This window comes from Purpureocillium takamizusanense, chromosome 8 (assembly GCF_022605165.1).
Source record: "Purpureocillium takamizusanense chromosome 8, complete sequence".
In the NCBI taxonomy this organism is placed as follows: Eukaryota; Fungi; Ascomycota; class Sordariomycetes; order Hypocreales; family Ophiocordycipitaceae; genus Purpureocillium; species Purpureocillium takamizusanense.
Genome location: NC_063075.1, coordinates 1453150 through 1472642, shown reverse-complemented (window position 1 = coordinate 1472642; position 19493 = coordinate 1453150). Strand labels below are relative to the sequence as shown.

The window sequence follows — 19493 nt, the reverse complement described above, 5'->3', positions numbered from 1 at the left end:
AGCCACGGCAAGGGCCCTCCACACTGCATGAGGCGCCCAGCCCATCCATGCCAGCAGCCTTTGAAAAAAAATATCGGCTGTCGACCAAAATTTCTCTCTTCTCCTCTTCTTCCCACCACCCAACCTTTATCTCCAAAACCCCCCAAACCCATAACGACGAGTCGGTTCAGAGGTACGGTCTTCGTACTCGTCTCTGTTCTTGCTCTTGTTCTTTCAACCAAGAAAAATCAAACAAAAAAATTTGAAAACCCCCCAAAAAACCCTCCGCTCGACTCCTGTCTCGCGACAAGACTCGATCACCCACCACCGCCAAACGAAACACCTCTTCTTCTGAGCCAGCTTCCCTGCTTCTCAGAGTTCTTCTCGCCTTTCCTCAACAACACTTCGTCAGGACTGTTCATCTCGCATCTGTGCGTCCCGAGAGTCCTCGCGCCCCCCCGCGCCCATCCTCCAACGCGACCTACTCTTCCAGTGCTGACTCGCTTCCTCTGCAGTTCACGTCCATCCTCCCCGTCAACGACATCAAAATGGCCGCTAACACCAACTCTGGCGCTGTTGATCAGCTCGCCAATGACCTTAACAACACTTCCCTCAACGGCAGCGATGCCAAGGCCCCCGCCATCGACACCAACGTGAGCGGAGGGTCTGAGGACGCCTCGGCCGCCACTCCCGGCTCTGCTGCTCCCCAGCCGCAGAACTCTGCCTCCCTCTACGTCGGCGAGCTCGACCCCTCCGTCACTGAGGCCATGCTTTTCGAGCTCTTCTCTCAGATCGGTGCGGTTGCCTCCATCCGCGTCTGCCGCGATGCTGTCACCCGCCGCTCCCTCGGCTATGCCTACGTCAACTACAACTCAACTGCCGACGGTGAGAAGGCTCTCGAGGAGCTCAACTACACTCTCATCAAGGGTCGTCCCTGCCGCATCATGTGGTCTCAGCGCGACCCCGCTCTGCGCAAGACTGGCCAGGGCAACGTCTTCATCAAGAACCTCGACGTGGCCATCGACAACAAGGCCCTCCACGACACTTTTGCTGCTTTCGGTAACATTCTGAGCTGCAAGGTCGCCCAGGACGAAAACGGCAACTCCAAGGGTTACGGCTTTGTCCACTACGAGACCGACGAGGCTGCTCAGCAGGCCATCAAGCACGTCAATGGCATGCTTCTCAACGAGAAGAAGGTCTACGTGGGACACCACATTCCCAAGAAGGACCGCCAGAGCAAGTTCGAGGAGATGAAGGCCAACTACACCAACATCTACGTCAAGAACATCAGCAACGAGGTCACCGATGACGAGTTCCGCGACCTCTTTGAGAAGTACGGCGAGATCACCTCTGCCTCTCTTGCCCGCGACCAGGAGGGCAAGAGCCGCGGCTTCGGTTTCGTCAACTTCACCACTCACGAGTGCGCCGCCAAATCCGTCGAGGAACTCAACGGCAAGGACTTCCGCGGACAGGATCTGTACGTTGGCCGTGCCCAGAAGAAGCATGAGCGTGAGGAGGAGCTTCGCAAGTCGTACGAGGCCGCTCGCCTCGAGAAGGCCAACAAGTACCAGGGCGTCAATCTGTACATCAAGAACCTGGGTGATGATGTCGACGATGAGAAGCTGCGCCAGATGTTCTCTGAGTTTGGGCCCATCACTTCTGCCAAGGTCATGAGGGACAGCCTCGCCGAGACAGAGGAGAAGGAGCGAAAGGAGAGGGAAGAGGAGAAGGAGAAGGAAAACCAGAAGGAGGAGGTCAAGGAGGAGACCGAGGAGGAGGAGGAGACCGAGGAGTCAGCCGAGAAGAAGTCTGACAAGAAGGACAGGAAGCTTGGTAAGAGCAAGGGCTTCGGCTTCGTCTGCTTCAGCAACCCTGACGACGCCACCAAGGCTGTTGCCGAGATGAACCAGCGCATGATCGACGGCAAGCCTCTCTACGTCGCCCTCGCTCAGCGCAAGGACGTCCGCAAGAGCCAGCTTGAGGCTAGCATCCAGGCTCGCAACCAGTTGCGCATGCAGCAGGCCGCTGCTGCCGCCGGCATGCCCCAGCAGTACATGCAGCCTCCGGTCTTCTACGGCCAGCAGCCTGGGTTCATGCCTCAGGGTGGCCGTGGCATGCCCTTCCCGCAGCCCGGCATGGGCATGGGTGGCGTGCAGGGCGGACGCCCTGGCCAGTTCCCCGGCTATCCCCAGCAGGGAGGTCGTGGTGGCGTGCCTCAGCAGATGCCTCCCAACATGTACGGCATGCCCGGTCAGTTCCCGCCCCAGTACGGCCAGCCTGGCACGCCTCAGTTCATGGCTGCGATGCAGCAGGCCCAGCAGGCCGCTCTGGGCGGCGGCCGTGGCGGCCCTCAGGGCGGCCGCGGTGCCATGCCTCCCCCAAGCGCTCCTGGTGTGATGCCCGGTTTCCCGCCGAACAACCGCCAGCAGGGCAACATGGGTCGTGGCGGTAATGCCAACGGCCGTAATGGCAGCTTCCCTAATCAGGCTCGTGGCGGCGACGCCAACAACGCTTCTGCTCTGCAGGCCCAGCTTTCCGCCGCTCAGCCCGCTCAGCAGAAGCAGATGCTCGGCGAGCTGATTTTCCCCAAGATCCAGGCTATCAATGCCGACCTTGCCGGCAAGATCACCGGTATGCTGCTTGAGATGGACAACGCCGAGCTCATCAACCTGTAAGCCACTCATTTCTGACATTCTTATCTCATTACACGCTGACCTATTTCGAAGCATCGAGGACGAGGGCGCGCTGAAGGCCAAGGTCGACGAGGCGCTCGCGGTCTACGACGAGTATGTCAAGACCCAGGGTGGCTCTGAGGGCGGCGAGGCCAAGAAAGAGGAAGAGACCAAGGCATAAGCTCGCCAGCGTCATCTTCCGCTACGAAATATCTTTCCTTTGTTAGTCTTTTCGCTTTTACGGTAAATGCGTATCCCGGATCCGATCTCAACAAACAGTTGAGCCGACTACATGGCCGCCCCGATGGCCGCCTAACAGGGATTGCATTTGTACAGATAGACTTCGTTGCTATTTCTTCTCGGGAAGGGGAAAAATGACTGGCGGAGATGTCGATGGATAAGCATCGTTCGGAGGAAGCGACGATGAGGTCTTGCGTCGTAGATGGTTACGGCAAGCCGCTCCACGGAAAGGAAAGGATCAGTCGGAAGGCGTTGGAAGGATGTCGGTTTTCGTGCAGACCGCCTGGAGAATGGCCTATACCCCTCAACACGACACGGCACGCGCTTCTCGGGCAGACGATGACACGGAGGTTACGCGGATAGGACTTGTAATACATCAATGTTCAGAACTTGTGTGGCTTGCGTGACTCGCGTGAAGCAGCTCTCTACTCTGATGGGCGTAACAGATGATGTGTGACGATTGACTTGCGCAGCAACACCTTGAACACGCAATCCGTTCATGCAAAGATTAAAGTTGCCCATAGACCTCATATTGCTTAGCTGGATTAACTAATAGAAATCCAAAGTATATACGCATGTTCCAATACTCCCGTCGCCCACGGGCACCGCGCCCTCCGTCTTCCCTCCCTCCTCCATCTTTCCTTCCCCCATCCCTCCCTCCTCGATGGTGAGAAAACGCCCCGAATTCTACAAAACATGCATATAGAGAGGGAGAAGCAAAACTCCTCGTCCGTATGAGGCAAAAACAAAAGACGCCGACCCTCCCCCCCGCCCGTTCGGCCCGACCAACTGACCGTGAAAGCAAAACCTTCCCATGCCAATGAGAGTCAAAGAGACAAGAGCAGGCCAAAAAGGGGCCACTCTACTACCCCCAACTTCAACGGGATTGGGGTTGGGGTCTGGCCCCCTTTTCCTTTGACTCCCCTTTCCAAAACACATACAGAAACGCGATGCCATTTCCGTGGTGCCCACCGTGTTTAAGAAGATGAGGGAAAAAAGACAAGTGATATGATATGCCCCGGCCACCTTCCAACGCCCCCCTTGAGAAACATGTATTGCAGAGAAATGCAGAGAGTGTGCATGTGTGTTGTGTGTGTGTGTGTGTGTGTATGTGGGTTGGTTGTCTGTCGTCTTATGGGCGAGGGAAACAAACCCGGCAAAGACCAAATGAGCCGGCAGAAAGAGAAGTACGACCAAAGCCAGCCAAGAGAAGCACGTGTCTTACAAGCCGGCGCCACCGGGACCCATCTCAATCTCGGGTGTGACGCTGTACTTTTTGGTGCGGTCGATGGAGTAGAGTGTCTCCATGACCTTGCTCTTCTGCTCGCGACGAATGTCGGAGAGGTAGTCACGCACGCCGGCGATGCCGCGGATCTGGTCCTCGAGGGTGAGGGTGCTCGAGTTGAGGCCGCGGACGAGCTGGGAGGCGAGCTTGCCGCGCAGGGACTCGAGCGAGGCCTTGAGCGTGAGCAGCTTGCCGTGGTGGCTGACGAGGTTGCCCTTGTTGCGCACCGTCTTGTGGCGCACGTCGTGCAGGAGAGCCTTGTTGCGCTCGAATTTGCGCAGCTCAGCGGCGCGAGGGCCAAGCATCCGTGCCCAGAGCCCCGAGAGGAGCTCGGCGTGGAACTCCTCCTGGGTGGACGACTCGTGCGCCACATGCCGCGCGAGCTTGAGGAAGTGGTTGTCGATGTCGTCAAAGAGGGCGAAGAGACTGACGCTGTGCTCGAGCTCATCCTGGATCGCCTCCTCGATGGTGGAGATGAAGGCCGTGAAGAGGCGCTGAATCATCCTCTGCTCGCGCTGCGGGTTGCTCATGCCGAACACGGCGGTGGTGACGCGACCCGCGCGGGTTGGCGCGCCTGTGGCATCTTCGAGGATGTGGGCGTCAGTGAGGAGGTTGTGGATATTGTCGTATGCGTGTGAGAGGTGGGAAGGAGGAGGCCGCGTGTTGAGGCGGTTTAGGTGCATCTTTGCCCAATCCATGACATCGAGGATACTGCCAGAGGTGTCGGTTAGCCATCACGGAAACTTTGAGTGACGCGACGTGCGACTTACGCATCGATGTCACCGTCGACGTGGGTGTGAAACCTGGTCAAGTCTAGCACGAGCTTCTTCATGGTCTCGCTAATTGCGTCGAGGTTCTGCACGATGGTGTCGGCGTCCGCCATGCCGCTGATGCGCACCGATTCGCCCAGGTCCCAGATGGCGATGCTCGTCGACTGCAGTTCCTTGACATGCGCGACGGCCGGTTCGGAGAAGTAAATGAGCGGCTCAAATGAGCGCGCGAGCCCCGCGATCTTGACTAGATCGCCCACTGGTCTTGGTGCCGCAGGTTTTGATAGCATCTTAGCTGTGGAGATGGACAGTACCGCGATGAGGGCCGTAGTCAAGATGGTGCCCCAGCTCGCAAATATGGCATTGTATTGCTTCTGAAGGAATAATATGGCGTTCTCAATGGGCTTTGTGCGCTGTAAAACTTCGGCGCGCACAGCAAAGCGGATGTCTGCAAAGAGACGGCCCAGTTAGCGCTTTGGACTTACCCATGCGAGGGCGAGCTGGGGAATTACAGTTATCTGGCGGTTGTGGTGAAGCCCTCAGATCCGCCAAGGGCAGCTCTCGGGACGGGCTCTTGTGGTCAACCTTCAGAGTCGTGTCCTCAGCTGGTGGCGGTGGGCTCGGGCTGCGGCCCTTGTCCGGGCTGAGGCTACCTTGGGGCAGCCTGGTGCGAATAGCCTGCTCGAGGATGACATCGTCGTCGCTCGGATAGTCGTCATCTGAATCGGGCGACAGCGCCCTACGGAATAGCTCAGGCTGGGGCTTCCAGAAGCCGCGACTCCGATCTCCGTTGCCGAGGTTCCGCCACGCTGGCGGCGAGTACCCACCGCCGGAAGCGATGTCCGATTCCTCGAGATCCTCCGTGGCCGGTTCGCTGGGCAGAGCTGACGAGTGGCGCATGCTCGTAGGGCTGATTGGAGGCTCGAAGTCCCGCAAAGAGGCGTCGAGACCTTCGAGAGGATCGACAGCCATCGCGTATGCTATGCGCGGTCAGGTCTGAGGCAGAGAGTGCGGTGGAAGCTACCGTGGGTGCAGACGAGTGATGGCGGCGAAGAACGACTTGTTTGTCGGCACTGATGCTGGAGGGCGCGGGAAGCGCAGGAAGAGCTCGTTCGCTTGGCGCCGTCAGGCGGCGGTAAGAAGGCAGCGCCGGCAGCGGTGGGCTGGGGATAGACGGCAGCGCCGGTAGTGCGAACCGCGGGATGCGCAGTGACAGACGGGGGATGTAGAGGGCGAGAAAGACGAGAACGATGATGACGGAAGCGAGCCAGCTGCTGGGCGCGACGTGAATGCTGATGAGCGAGACGTTGTTGTTCACGGCGAGCAACGGCGACGAAGGCATGGAGGGCGGCCCCGAAGCGCGAGGGTACTGAAGCTGGTGATGCCACGCCTCGTTTCGTTTCGCCTTCGTGGTCGAGAGACCAGTCAGGGGCGGCGCAGCGCTAAAGCTGTCAGAAGCCCTCGTTGTTGCGTGGACGGCGCAACTGGGGATCAGGCGGCCTGTCCGCGATTACTTGCGACAGTGCGACTGTCGCGATCCGCCTTCGTTCGAGCGGTCGTCGGGGACCCGCGCCGTCGGAGGCTGGGGGTTCGATGCGCGAGATCGCTCTTGCCAGCGGTCGAGGTTTATGCGTGCGCATGCGTCGCGTCTAGTAGGTAGGCACCTTGCGTTTCTGTTGCAGTTGTATCTTGGCGGCTGGATCGTCTCCTTTCGCGAAGTTTGGTCGCTGTGGCAGGAAGGGTTTGCAGGGGAGTGAGTTGCGTATCCCACGGCGAGATTCGCTGGCGCACGTTTCACCCGAGGGAACCTTGTCTTGAGAGGTCCTTGACTCTGGCTGAGCTGCAGGGCCCCAACGGAAACGTGCAAGGAGACGAGCGCTGCTGCTGCTGCTGCTGAGGCGGCGACGGCGGGGTGTGGCGAGGGGGGGTGGGTGGCACAGGAAGTGCATGAAGGAGAGGGGGGGGAGAGAGAGTGAGAGAGAAGGAAGCGGCCAGCGAGCAGCAGCAGCAAAGAAGTGAAGACCGGGGAGCCATTGGATGCGAACTGCATCGCCGGGGTGCCCCTCTGGTCTGCTGTTTGGGCCGCTGGGACCCATCCATCATGCAACGAGGCACTTTGGGGGTGTGACGGGGGGGTGGTTCGACAATAATCGAGAGGTTGGGAGGATACGATGAAGTGGCAGGGATCCATTTGGAGTCGTGGCTGTTCAGGAAAGCTGGGCTGGCTGCCCGGCTGCCAACCTTGCTGGTGTGTGTGGGGAGAGGCTCCATCTCGCCCGCCCGCCTCGCCCGTACGTAGCGATACATACAGTACAGGTCTGATGCTCCAGTGGGTTGGTGGGTTGTGTTTCGGTCCCCAAAGCCGCCGTTCGCCCACCATGTACCGTGCTATCCACGGATGCCACCAGACACCTCGAACCCATCCGTCACCTACAGTACCTAGGTATCTAGGTACCTCTACGGAGTACGCAGCGGACAGGATGGTGGTGCACTTTTACAGCGCACCTCGCTCGCCCTTACCCAGGTGGTGGAGTTGAGGTTTGGGCGGACCTCCCGGCGGCAGCGGATAGGCAGCTAGTCCACTAACGTAGTAGGTCGGTAGTGGACGGGAGGGAAAGGGCGCAGCCCGAGGCCAATCAAGCGCTGGCACAGGTGCTCCATGTAGTTAGCACTGTTAAACCTCATCGCAGCTGTCCACGAACGCCGCCTATTTCTAGATACGTAGTGCCGCCCCCCAGCTCGCCGCCCGTGCCGAGCGCCACAAGGCCAGCGCCACCAGGACCCCCTCGCTGGAGCCGGCGTCCGTGCCAGCAGCATGCCCGTCCAGCGTGCGGCAGCCCCCCCCTTCACCTCCGCCGCCCTCGACTTTCATCGCCCGAGGGAAAAAAACCATTGGCGCGTTGACTCAAGTCCAACGTATTCTGTTCCTGGTACATATCCGCATACGTCCTTGCCCCCCTAGATGATGCAAGCACATATTCGCGCTCCTTTAAGGCACTTACCTCTCATCGACGCCGGGCGAAAAAGCACGGGCAGTTGATTGATGGATGGCGTTGACGGCGGGAGGGGGAGAAATGGGAGGGGGACCACCTCACTGACCATCCATCGTGACCAGTATGTAGGTAGCTAGACGCCGGCACGGTACGGGCCACTAGCACCAGCCCGGACGCGGGGTGCGAGAAGAGCTCGACGGCGCTCTAGGGCCAGGTGGATTAACACAATTGCCGCACTTCGTATGGCAGGCATTTCATTACGATATCCCAGGTACCGAATGCGTGCCGTCACCGAAGTCATTGAGGATATCAGTTTCGCAATACGGAGCTTGGGACTTAGACATGATAGATAGTGACGCCGTTGTACCGAAAAGTATAACATGCTTTAGCCGCTCTTTTTCTTCTGTCCCCCCCGGGGCTTTGTTGCAGTCTGAATCGTCTTCCTCGCTGCTGCTCTTGAGGACGGAAACGTGGAATGACTGAATTGTATCAACGGAGAGATCAAGTCTCTCGATGTCAAAGTAAGTCACTGCTTGCGCTCGGCGTCGAGTCCGGGTAACAGTTCTAGTCGTTGTAACGCGGCAACAAGACGCGATCGAGTCGAAGGACATCATCATGACGAATGTTGCGCAACCGTCAACGTGACAAAGTACTACATCGCCATTCAGACAAGGAATTAGTACCGACGCCACGTCCCTTCGATCAATACAAATATACTACGTCAACCGTATTCTAACAAACATTTCAGGGCCAATATCGCGGACGAATGCGGTGAGGTTATAGAGAAGCATCCCTGATGCACATCCAAAGTACTACCTAGGTTAGTTTATGTCTCTTAAGGGACGACTCGGCCTTGCAGCAACAACCGCAGAGAAACATGGCGCGCATCATCGGACGCCATCTCCTCCCTTTCGTTTGCACCGCCTCGACATGTCTCTCTGGTCTTCTTCAGCCCAGTGTCTCCCGAATCCACATCATCCATTTCGTCGTCTATGCCGTCTCATCCACCCCTCCCTCTCTGCTCTCCCCCCCCCCCCCCCCCCCCCCCCCCCCCCCCCCCCCCCCCCCCCCCCCCCCCCCGGGGAATGTACCGGTACAAAGCACGTACCCGCCAGTTGTCTCTCAAGGGTCCCGCGCCCCTCCATCTTCCGGGCCGCGCCCCCGATTTGCGCCAATCGGCACCTGTGCACGACGCAAGGGCAGTCCACCAGCTTGTTTTGTCGGGTCGTCACCCCGGCCCGTTTGCTAGCACATATCTTATCACCCCGCACCCGCCAACTCGAGTTCGGGCGGCGGCCAAACGCAAGAAACTGGTGCAGCGGTTTACGCCTCGAATGCACATTTGTATGTAGGTACGACCCATGCCTAGCAACCATGTACGGCACAGGATTCGCTTCCAGACAAGGATCACCGTGATACGAAGTAGAGTTGCTCCGCACAAGGACCACCTGCAATGCCAAGCTGCGGCGCTACCTAGACCCCGACCCTCATGGTATCGTCATTCCATCTCCCCTGTCCAGCCATAGAGGTGTATCCATGCCGCCTTCACCAGCCTGTCCCAACATCTACTTGTCACCCGTTCTCGTTGCTTGTCGCTGTATCGCTACTTCATACCTGTTGTTACAGCTGCCATCCGAAAAAAAAAGCAAGGAAGCAAATGAGTGGCAATTCCCCCTCGCCTTTGCTCGTCAGTCATTGTTGCCTCTTCCGCTATTGCCGTTCCTTGGGCCCGTTCCCACTAGTCGATCTTTGCGTTCGCGAGACTCCGCGCCGCGGGGTTGCTGAGGTTGTTAACTTGTTTGACTGCCTTCTGCTTGTATTTGCTCTGCTTCCGCAGCCGCTTCCTCGCTACCATGACGGGTACTGAGCTCTTTGTCACCAAGTAATTGGAGAAGGAGCCCAAAATGACGCTGTACACACCCTGTTAGCCACAAATGCCATCTTCGTCGGTTTGAAATTACCTACCCCTTGAGTGCACTCCTGCCGCGGCTGCCAATCACAACCAAAGTTGGGTTTACAAGGTCAATGACCTCGGTGATGAGGTGTCTTGGGTTCTTGCAGTGCAGCACTTCCACAATCACCCGTACCTGCAGCCTTGTTTTCCGCAACAGCCGCACGACTCGGTCGGTCATGTCGTTGACGGCGTGGCTTCGTTCTTCCTCCGCCCTCTTTCGATCGCCCCTCGCAGATGGCGCTGGTGACGAGGTCGGTGTGTCCCCAGATCCAGTGCGCATGTGCAGGGGCGTGGCCCTGTGCAGCTCTCTCAACGGGCTGACGGGGGCCGGTGCAATTTTCGAGTTCGTGACGTTGTTGATCGCCGCTGCCTGCTCCTTCATCGCTGACGGTTCGTCGGGCACCAACGACCCCTCACCCGTCACAATGCCCGTCTCCTCATCCACGCAGTATATCGCAATAAGGGTATCACCATCTCGCAACACCGTTCCTATGGCCCACTCGAGCGCATGCGTGGATTCATCGCTCAAGTCTGTTGCGACGAGATACTTTCTCAAACGGTGGTTCTCATCCTCCGCTTGCTGAACAATCTTGTTGTACTCGCCGCGATAAATGATCCGGATCGAACGATGCGCCTCTGGGCTCGTCAGAATATTCGTCATCGAAAACGACAGTTTCTGTGCCCGCTTGATGTCGTCCATGTCGGCTTCCTCATCTGAGTCGACAACAGACGGTGCACCGGACGCCAAACCCGGGTCGTAGCTCGTCTGTGGGTGAATTCCGCCCTTCGACTGCTTCACTGTGTCGCCAGACGTGTTTGTAATCTTGATCTCCGGCTCCGGGATCAATGACCTATACTGGTAGGCGGGCCGCTGCGAGGCCACCTCCTTACCTGGGCACAGTTAGCAACGATCCATGCCACACTTGTTTCATTTCCTTGCACATACGTTCTTGCTCGGCGGCGGCCAGCAAACTCAGGCTCTTGCGCTCAGCTGGGCCTGACGGTGACCGCGACTTGCTATCCCGACTGTCTCCGCGAGCGCGAGGGTTTAGCGATCTAGGTGCCGTCTTACGTCCGCGGTCTTCGTCGTCGGAAGAATATGGCTCGTCTTCGTCGCTCGAATCAAGATGTTCACCATCTGGTCCGAGGTAATCCTTGACCAGTCGGCCCTCACCGACGTCATCGGAGCGCTTGCGCATGGGTAGACTGGCAAGGCTCCCGCTGCTGAAAGCCAGGTTTGCGTCCGACAGCCTGCGGTAAGCATTGCTGAGGTCCAAGGTCTGTCCATCATCCAACACTGTCTTGTTGGACGGCAGTTTCGACGAAAAAGTGGCTGGTGAGCGTGATCTAGTCTCCCAGCGGCCATGCGGTGACTTGGACTGTCCCAAACGGCTACCGATGGAGGAGTGTCGCCCGCGATCATTGAGTTGGAGACTGCTGAGGTCAGCTCCGCGAAGAGCCTCGCCGAGAGAATTGCCGTGAGACAGTCTCTTGCCTGACGAGCTGTTCCGCTTCGTCTGCCCAGGCCCGCCAGTATTGTGTGAGAGGATGCCGGAAAACTGATACTCGGAAGTTCGGTCATTTCGTGACGATGAACGCCCTCCGAGGTTACCTGGTTTCATCCCGGCATCCGACATACTCCTCGGGTGGATTGAGCCCATCGATTGCGAGGACGCAAACCGTGGCTCGACCGTTCCAGGTGATATAGGGCTGACGCTCCTATGTGTCGATGCGGGCGGAGACGGACGGCTGAGGTCGAGCATGCTGCGCACAGGTGCCTGGGTCGTGGCGACGGGCCCGTCAACGTCCAACATGCTCCGTACTGGGGCTTGATTGCCCGGTGCGGTGCGGACAGTATCGGGTTCCTCCTCCTCAATGTCTAGCATGCTCCGGACGGGGGAGCGTGGTGGGGCGGTATACGGTGACGAGGAACGAATTCGTTCTCTCTCCGGCGAGGCGCTCCCCTGGCTTTTGCTTTCGAGTAGGGCAAGCACCTCTTGCCGCTCCATGTCCAGCATGGCATCGATGCTCATGGGCCGATGCTCGTTCCTAGACATGGTGGGCAACGCTGTGGGATGCAAGCTGGGTATAATCGTGGTATGTGTTATCGCTGAGTGCTCCTGCGGGTGCGTCGACGCGCGTGCTGCGTCGAGGAGAAGCGAGAAACGATGGAAGGCCAGCGTCAACCTGAAGGGAGCAGTAATAAGGTGTCTGCTGTGAGGGTGGCAAGAGTCGTAGTCGTTGATTCGCAAACGGTAGGGCGAGATCTAGCGAGGGAGCTTTTGATAGAAGCGACAAGTCGTCAATGTAGTGTGGGGGCACAAGAGCATTGTCGTCATGCGCCGCGGGGGAGAGGTAGCTTGGCTATGCGATGATCGATGCGGTCATGATCGGAGGGGCGTTTGAGGTTGCTGATCGAAGTGCAGGCTGGTCGGCCGAGGAGTGGCGGGTCTCGCGGCAAGAAGAGGACGGCAAGATGGCGTGCTGAGACGGTCGTGTGAGACGGGAGAGGGAGGGAAGAAGGCCTCAATGGCAAGTCGTTTGACGAAGCAGTCGGAAGTGGCTACGGAGGATTGTTGGTTGCAAGAGGGGGGGGAAGGGGCTGTCGGGCGAGAGTCATAAAGAGAACGGGCCGCTCAGCTGCCCTGCCAGTGGCAGGAGCTGGGCATCTGTTTGGTGGAGAGGGGCTTGGGAGGGCCCGCGATCCAGCCATGCCAGCCTGCGACCGTGCTGCCGTTTTGGGACTTGGCTCTGATTCCAGTGGAACCTCTCTACCTTACGATTCGGGCCCCGCGCTCAGCGCCCGCGCCACCGCTCGACGGAGAACCAAACGAAACTGCGGCCTAAGCAAGCTGGGGAACCCACTGTCTGGCCCTACCACCGCCGCCCGACTGCAGGCGAGCTCGACGGCAGCACAGCCTACTAGTTACAGCCTGTCGCATCCACATTTTCATTCCCGCCAGTAGGTATCATTGCTAGCTTGGAGGCCGCCCCTCGGTGGCACGAGCAAATTCGAACCGCACGCCGCGCGTTTTTGCGTGCGGACTTGGCCTGTGCAACGCCATGCACGTAGCATACTAATAACGTACTTCGTACATGCAAAAGCATGCCCATGTATGTATACATAGCCGCGAGAAGCGGACAAAACGTCAGAATGCGGCATGGATGCTCGCCCGCCTTGGGAGAGCCGACCAGCGGTCCACGGCCATACGGGCACATTCCGAGGTCACCCTAGTCACAGCCGCTGCATAAAGGTAAATTGAAGCTTAAAGCCCACCCCAAGCCGTCACATGACCCAACGACCATCTTGGTGGGTTGCTCTGCTCGGCATGGGCCTCCACGCAACTCGTCTCTGCCTGCAACGCCAAGGCGGCCGTTCCGCATGCTATACCCAGTATTGGCTTCATTTGCTGAGAATTGGTATTCTACATTGGCACGTCCATGGCGCCCAGCCCACGGTCCTGGCAGCACGCTCCCCATTGCCTGTAATATACACACATGCCGCCCCGCGCGGCTGCGCCTCCCGCTCACTTCCTCTTCTTGACAGTGACCTTCTTAGACACGTTCGCTCGAGAAGCCGTGCCGAGCTTGTGAACCTGCTTCCTCTTTTCCCACACGCTTGACCGTCCCTCGATCACGGCGATGATCTCTTCAGCGATGCGGTGCGGGAACTGCTTCCGCCCGCTCCCCTTGGACGGTTTCTTGTTGATGACATCTAGGATCCACTGAAACGCCACTCTCCTCCGCTGCCGCAGAGCGAGAGGTACAGGCACCTCGAGCGCGCGGCCGCCACCCCCGGCACCCGCAAAGTTTCGCACTCTGATCAGCGGCGCGACCGAGTCAATGGCGATTGTGATGTAGAGAATGGGGTTCAGTGGTAGATGGAATGCCGGCGGTGTCCCCGGTAGGAGCGGGAACTGGGGGCTATAAATCGGAGCGGGGGCCGTTCGCAAGAAGTTCATGACCATCGCCATGTTCTAACCGGCTGTTGTTAGCGGTGAGCTGCATGGGGAAGGCATCACATGGCGCTACACACCCTTTGAGCAACGCTGAGCTTGCCGTCCCGCATCAAAAGCCTCGTGATTTGCTCCAGCACGGGATGGTATCGCTTCTTCAGGTTGAAGCCTTTCGGGTAGGGCTTCACTGGCAGGCCAAACTTGTGACCCGGCTTCTCCAGTTCGTTGCTGCTATTTTCGGGCAAATGTGATGATTCGGAGACTCGGGCTTGTGGCAGCATTGCCTCGGCCACGGCAGGTGGAGGTATCGTGCCTTCGCGATACAGTGCATCCTCCTGGGCGGCGGTCAAGCCGTCCTGCGTTTCGCTCATGACGGTTCGGCCGCCATATAGGATCTGCTCCAGTGCCGCATCGTCCAATGCACTGATGTGTGAGTCTTGAAACGCCTCCCCGCCCTGATCAATTCTACTTGTAAGCATAGATTCTTCGAAGTAACAAGGGGGCATTCCGTTCTACCTCTGCGGGGGCGCCTTGGTCTAGTGACTGCTCCGCGTTTTGTGTTGTCTTCTGAGCCTCGCTCTTGCTCGAATTGTCCTCAGCTGTGCTGAGGTTCGCTTTGAATGCAGAATCGGCGTCGTTGGTCGACTTGGGCGTTGTGTTGTCGGCGTAGAGTCGGGTCTGTATTCTCGCGGACAGTCGGAGGGCCTCGATTCGGTGTTGCGCGGCTGGTCTTGTGCGCACCGTCAGAGCCCTGCATGCGCTCCAGATGTGTAATCTTGGAGGCATGGTGGCGGTACACGCTTTCTCCCCTTGTCGCAGAGTGGGAGCTGTTGTCCTTGTCGTCTTCGCGTGACCGACCCTCAATCCGCGACGAAATTTCCGGGCCGTGAAGCTGTCAGGAGCGGCGCGGAATAAGCTATTTGCCGACACCGAGACAATGGCTAGTGATTACATAACACTCGTCTCTGACATCAAACGCCAAGAGTGCTGTGTGCACGGAAACCATCCCAACGACGGGATTATTGCACAGCACGCCTGCGGGTTGCCGCATAATTGTCCAATATAATTCAGGCCCATTACGAAAAGAAAGGGCATGCGGGAAATGACGAGAATGGCGCTCCGGTTCACCATGTGGCGGTGTCGTTCTGTCAAATGTTCTGACTCCGAGCCCTCCTGCGACTGAGAAGCTCCGCACCGTCGGCATTCGTTAGCCGCTGCCGCTTCTGGTCGCTTCCTCGTGAGACATGTCCGATCCGGATGAGAAACCCTCGAGCGGAGACATTTGCGTGTGCCGATTATTGCGGACTCGTGACCATTGATCGCCCACGTTGACGGCTCACTACACGGACAGGGTAGAGCGAGGGGCTCGTTCTGCAGTGGCGTCCGGGGTGTTGAGGTTGGCGTCCAAAGCCTGATTCAGCGAGACATACTTCCTTGACCGGTCTCAAGCCCAAGCCGATGTTGGCGATGAGTTTACTGAGCCTTCTCCGCCAATATTTGATCCAGGATACGCAGACCTCAGTGAGGGACCACCCCGTCTTTCGTCTCACACTTCGCGTTCCCGAGGCACGATACACATTTGTTCGTATCGCCCGATCGCGCCGACGTCCTTGCTGAAACCGGAATCTTCGTGGACTTGGATTGCATTTACTTCGTACTTCATATGCTATCGAGCCCGTTGGTATTGTCCTGTTTCGTTTAAATAGCCTTGCCTACCCACAAAACATCAGATCGTGAATCCGTCGTGAAACCTCTCCATTCATCTTTTAACATCTGCAAAAATACAAGCGATGATTCTCAAATCTGGCGTACAAGGCGAAAACCAGTCCGCCGACAGCAAGTCAACCCACCACCAAGATGAATTCCGCAATTGTCGCGCGATCTGTGGTCGCTATGGACCAGCCGATGGATAGCCCTCGCTGATTCCTCGAGGCTTGCACATCAGCGTCACCAGTGGGCACGTTAGACACACCACAGCTCCTAATCCGACAGCAGGATATTCAGGCCAGCTCTCATCGCGAATTGCGAGAATGCTCTTCTTTGCAATAATGCAGCTCCTTAGCAGGAGCCCCACGACTGGCTCGACGAGTTCGTGCTCGAGGCGCTCAGCCAGTTGAATGCGCATTCGGCGGCATCCTCTCTTGCGTTATTGAGGTTCTTCCCGTCGTACCAGTATCTGGCCTCTACGGTCTTGCCGTGTACAATGACTCTGCTTGACCACGCTGTGCGTCCACCTATAGTATCACATAAAATTAGCACTCGTTTAATCAGTGTGCCCGCAAGCGACAACCGCGTTGGGGGACAAGAGGCGTACCCCTGCGATCCGAAACGAGTTGGAACACGGGCGGAAGTAATTTTGCCTGGCGGCAGATTTCTACATGGGCCGTCAGCTTCATGCTCCCAAAGTAAGTGATGCAGCAGCTCGAAGGAGGTCCTGGAATGGAAATACCTTCGAGGCGTTCTTGCCAGGACAGACTGATTGACGCATTCGAATCGGTTGGGCTGTATGTGGAAGCAGTAGCCATGCTGGATCAATACCACCCGTAAACTATCACCGTGAGCCAGAGGTGGAGCAAACAGTGAGGTGTCGGAGGGCGGTAGCCGGCAGACGTCGTCGAAGTTGGAATAAGATCGATAGTGGAGCTTATGAACGAGGTTTAGGTCTTGTATGAAGAGCGATCAGGGAGGTCAGACAGGCCGAGAATGGCGGCTTTGGTCTCAGATTATTTTTCTGGTGTGGAAAGGGGCGTGGACTCCTTCCAGTCTTATATAACGTTTCTAATCCCAAACGATTGACAATGTAGCATGCGGCGAGCGAGCGAGAAGCGCCCATGCAGATGAGGTGAAGAAGGGTGGGTGATGTGGCAGCAAGGGATTTGGTGCAACTGTACAGGATGGCAACAGGCTTCCAGGTCCGCCGATGGTTCTGAGACGGCGGGTTGAGATCTGGAACGAGCACGGTAGACTGCATCAACAGAACGGCAGACGGGCTGGTACGGAATTCACCCAAGAGAAGTGTCGAGGAGAGGGTAATGGCAAGAGAAGTATGGACGAGAGTGCCGATGTACCTCCACGAGCAGCGCCTGTCTGCAGCGAGGCGGCATTGATCCAGAATCGGTCCAAAAAGTAAGGAAGGCAAACAAATCCAGACGAAGAGTAAACACGCGGAAGTCGGGACGCAGGATAGTGGAGGTGCTGCCTCGTGTAATTTGGTCGGGGCATCACTGCTTGCATCGTTGCTTTTTCTTCCAGCAGCGTACGACGTCTGGGAGACACTGCATCAACACCTGCGTATCTGTCCCTTGGCCGGAATGCGGGCTTGCAAGCTAGCTGCGAGGTACTCTGGACCTGTGCACCACGACAGGCGGTGGAGGGTGGTGTGGAGGGAGGGAGAGGTCACTTCACATCACGCAGGAAGAGAATACGTAGTGAGCTGGAGGTGGACGGCAGGCGGAAGCGCAGCCGAGGCGACGGCGAGCATGCACAGAAGGGATGGAGTCCCGAGGGACGAAGTGGTTCAAGCCACCATGAAAAGCATCGGGCCTGCCCTGGACAAGGATTCCCTTCTCCGTGGCGGCGGCCGTTGGTCCTTGAATGCAGCTGTGGAGGGTGGGCACGGGCTCGCCGTGGAGCGTGGTCTCTGCCAGGACAGGGCGTTCTCTGACAAGGGGGCTGATAGGTAGGGTGCTCTTTGGCATTACTTGCGAACGGAGGCCCTGGGGCAGGTCAAGCGGGCGGGCTTGGCTCCCTACGAGTACCTTGGGTATGCAGTCAGGATTTGCGTCCAAGGAATGGTGCTGTTGCATCTCCCCCGTGCCGTGCGGTTATCACGCCTTTCCAGGGGACGTCGCTCGGTCACCGACCACCACACTCGGTGCTACGGTGGCGGGCAGACGTGGTGCACGAGGCCTGGACCACACGCCCTCTTAGATGAAAAGCAGAGAGCGTGCTGCTGGAGCCGCAGTGACAGTTGACTTGCAGGTGACTGAGCTTTCCGTGTCAGTCGGCGCGATGGGCCAGCACGCCTCAGGGAACGGGGGGGATGACCTGATCAACTAGGTAGTCAGATGTGGGAGCCCAACGCGCTGGCAAATCCATGCGTCGACGTTACCCGTACCTGGTGGCTTATGCTACACAGCATGCGGCATTGCGGCGATTGTCGTTGGGCGTTGACTGAACTGGTGTCTCCGTGGCCATGGGATGGTCCACCATTACGGGGAAACCCCCCCGTTACACGGCTTACATCCAGCATGAAGCCAGAGAGGAGACTTCTCCCAGGCTGTTGCGGGAAGGGGGCTAGCGGTGTCGACCAAGGACTCGTCGAATCTTTACCTGCCGCTCCGCGGTCCGTAGTATGTAGTGAACGGATTGTAGCCGTTAGCCATGCTCAGGGGAGCAACTCGACGTATACTGTACCATGTGGAGAATACTCATGAGACTATCGGCTTGATTTCGCTAGAGAGTGAGGGCCACTCCAGGTGCCAAAGGGTTTTGTGGCCTTACAGATGCAATACTCGCCGATCGGGGTGCGGGTACGAAGTAGGGGAGTACGGGATGACGGCTGGGATAACCAGCGCCGCACGGTCCCAGCCAGCCCGAAGGTTACAATTTAGGGGCTGCTCCAAGCGCTTCAGTCGCGTGGTCCTTGCGCTGGCGCAGGCTCTACCCAAATCACCTAGAAGCCGCTGCGGAAGCAGAACAAAGAAACAACGGGCGAGTGTCAGCAGGGCGGCCCATTTCGCAAGAAGCAGTACCAATGCACCAAGCAAAGATGCAATCAGGCGCGTTCGAGTCTAGCCGTTGGATGAGGTACGCGAAAGCGGACGAGGTGTACCTGGCCCTGCAGCTTTTTATCGAGAACCGCATGATAGATCGGGCTAACAAGCATGAAGCGGTCCGCAGCGCCCCGTCTCTAGTGGGAACTAGGTAGTCAGCCGGCCCGCGAGCCTCACATTCCGAAAGTATATGGAGTAGAATACTGAGACATTGCACAGTCATGGCAAGCGGGGAGTCAAGGTCGTCCGTCCGTAGGTGGTACGGCCTGGAGAGCTTGGTGCAACTCTAGTAGGAGGATTTCTTGACTACTAATGCTATCGTCCCATGTGCCCGCACGTCGCCTCGCCTACCCGCACAGAGCCGGACTTTGCCAAAGCATGCAGACCTCGGGGTGGGAAAAGAGTTTGTCACGTCCCCATCTCAGGCCGTCAGGTAAGGCGAGGCAGAGCGGCGGCCTTTCTTTTTGGAGGCGACAAGGGACGTGATGGGATCGATCACGAGGGCGGACTGACAATTGACGGCTGTGATGGAAAGCAGCCAACGACGCTGGAGGGAGCGGGAGGCGCCTCCAGCCGATCTAGGAAGGGCGAGCGAGGACATGGCGCTGGCTGGCGAGGCACAGAGCCACCGGAGCCGGGCACAGGGGCAAAGGGGCCAAGGGGCACATGGACGCAAATGGAAGGACACAGGGGTGCACGATGGCGCCTGCCCGGCCGTTGCTCGTGTGCCGGCACACCGGCCGCATCGTACGACCAGGCCAGCCAGCAGGGAAAGGGTTCATGACTACAGAGTACTTCATAAGGTAGGTACGGCGTACTAGAACAGTCGTGTGAGGAAAGCGAATCAAGGCACGGGAGGTACCTCCCGA

General features: G+C 58.1%; 5 protein-coding genes across 5 annotated transcripts; 1 reads left to right on the top strand and 4 right to left on the bottom strand.

Moving 5' to 3' along the window:
* The first annotated feature begins 123 nt into the window (after window positions 1-123).
* Window positions 124-3280, top strand: PAB1 (Protein phosphatase PP2A regulatory subunit B). The gene is made up of 3 exons (XM_047990097.1): window positions 124-410; window positions 495-2650; window positions 2706-3280. The coding sequence occupies exons 2-3, from the start codon at window positions 528-530 to the stop codon at window positions 2830-2832; spliced, it is 2250 nt and encodes a 749-aa protein (XP_047846103.1). The 5' UTR covers window positions 124-410; window positions 495-527; the 3' UTR covers window positions 2833-3280.
* A 126-nt stretch (window positions 3281-3406) lies between these two features.
* Window positions 3407-6882, bottom strand: JDV02_008491 (uncharacterized protein). Its single transcript, XM_047990096.1, has 3 exons — window positions 5459-6882; window positions 4947-5394; window positions 3407-4887 (listed from the first exon to the last, which is right to left on the bottom strand). The coding sequence occupies exons 1-3, from the start codon at window positions 5916-5918 to the stop codon at window positions 4113-4115; spliced, it is 1683 nt and encodes a 560-aa protein (XP_047846102.1). The 5' UTR covers window positions 5919-6882; the 3' UTR covers window positions 3407-4112.
* Window positions 6883-9266: 2384 nt separating this feature from the next.
* Window positions 9267-12489, bottom strand: JDV02_008490 (uncharacterized protein). The gene is made up of 3 exons (XM_047990095.1): window positions 10840-12489; window positions 9905-10784; window positions 9267-9849 (listed from the first exon to the last, which is right to left on the bottom strand). Exons 1-3 carry the CDS (start codon window positions 11948-11950, stop codon window positions 9678-9680), a joined length of 2163 nt encoding a protein of 720 aa, XP_047846101.1. The 5' UTR covers window positions 11951-12489; the 3' UTR covers window positions 9267-9677.
* Window positions 12490-13195: 706 nt separating this feature from the next.
* JDV02_008489 (uncharacterized protein) lies at window positions 13196-14729 on the bottom strand. The gene is made up of 3 exons (XM_047990094.1): window positions 14366-14729; window positions 13930-14304; window positions 13196-13870 (listed from the first exon to the last, which is right to left on the bottom strand). Exons 1-3 carry the CDS (start codon window positions 14633-14635, stop codon window positions 13421-13423), a joined length of 1095 nt encoding a protein of 364 aa, XP_047846100.1. The 5' UTR covers window positions 14636-14729; the 3' UTR covers window positions 13196-13420.
* Window positions 14730-15795: 1066 nt separating this feature from the next.
* JDV02_008488 (uncharacterized protein) lies at window positions 15796-16674 on the bottom strand. Its single transcript, XM_047990093.1, has 3 exons — window positions 16299-16674; window positions 16164-16223; window positions 15796-16083 (listed from the first exon to the last, which is right to left on the bottom strand). Exons 1-3 carry the CDS (start codon window positions 16372-16374, stop codon window positions 15908-15910), a joined length of 312 nt encoding a protein of 103 aa, XP_047846099.1. The 5' UTR covers window positions 16375-16674; the 3' UTR covers window positions 15796-15907.
* Window positions 16675-19493: the final 2819 nt, after the last annotated feature.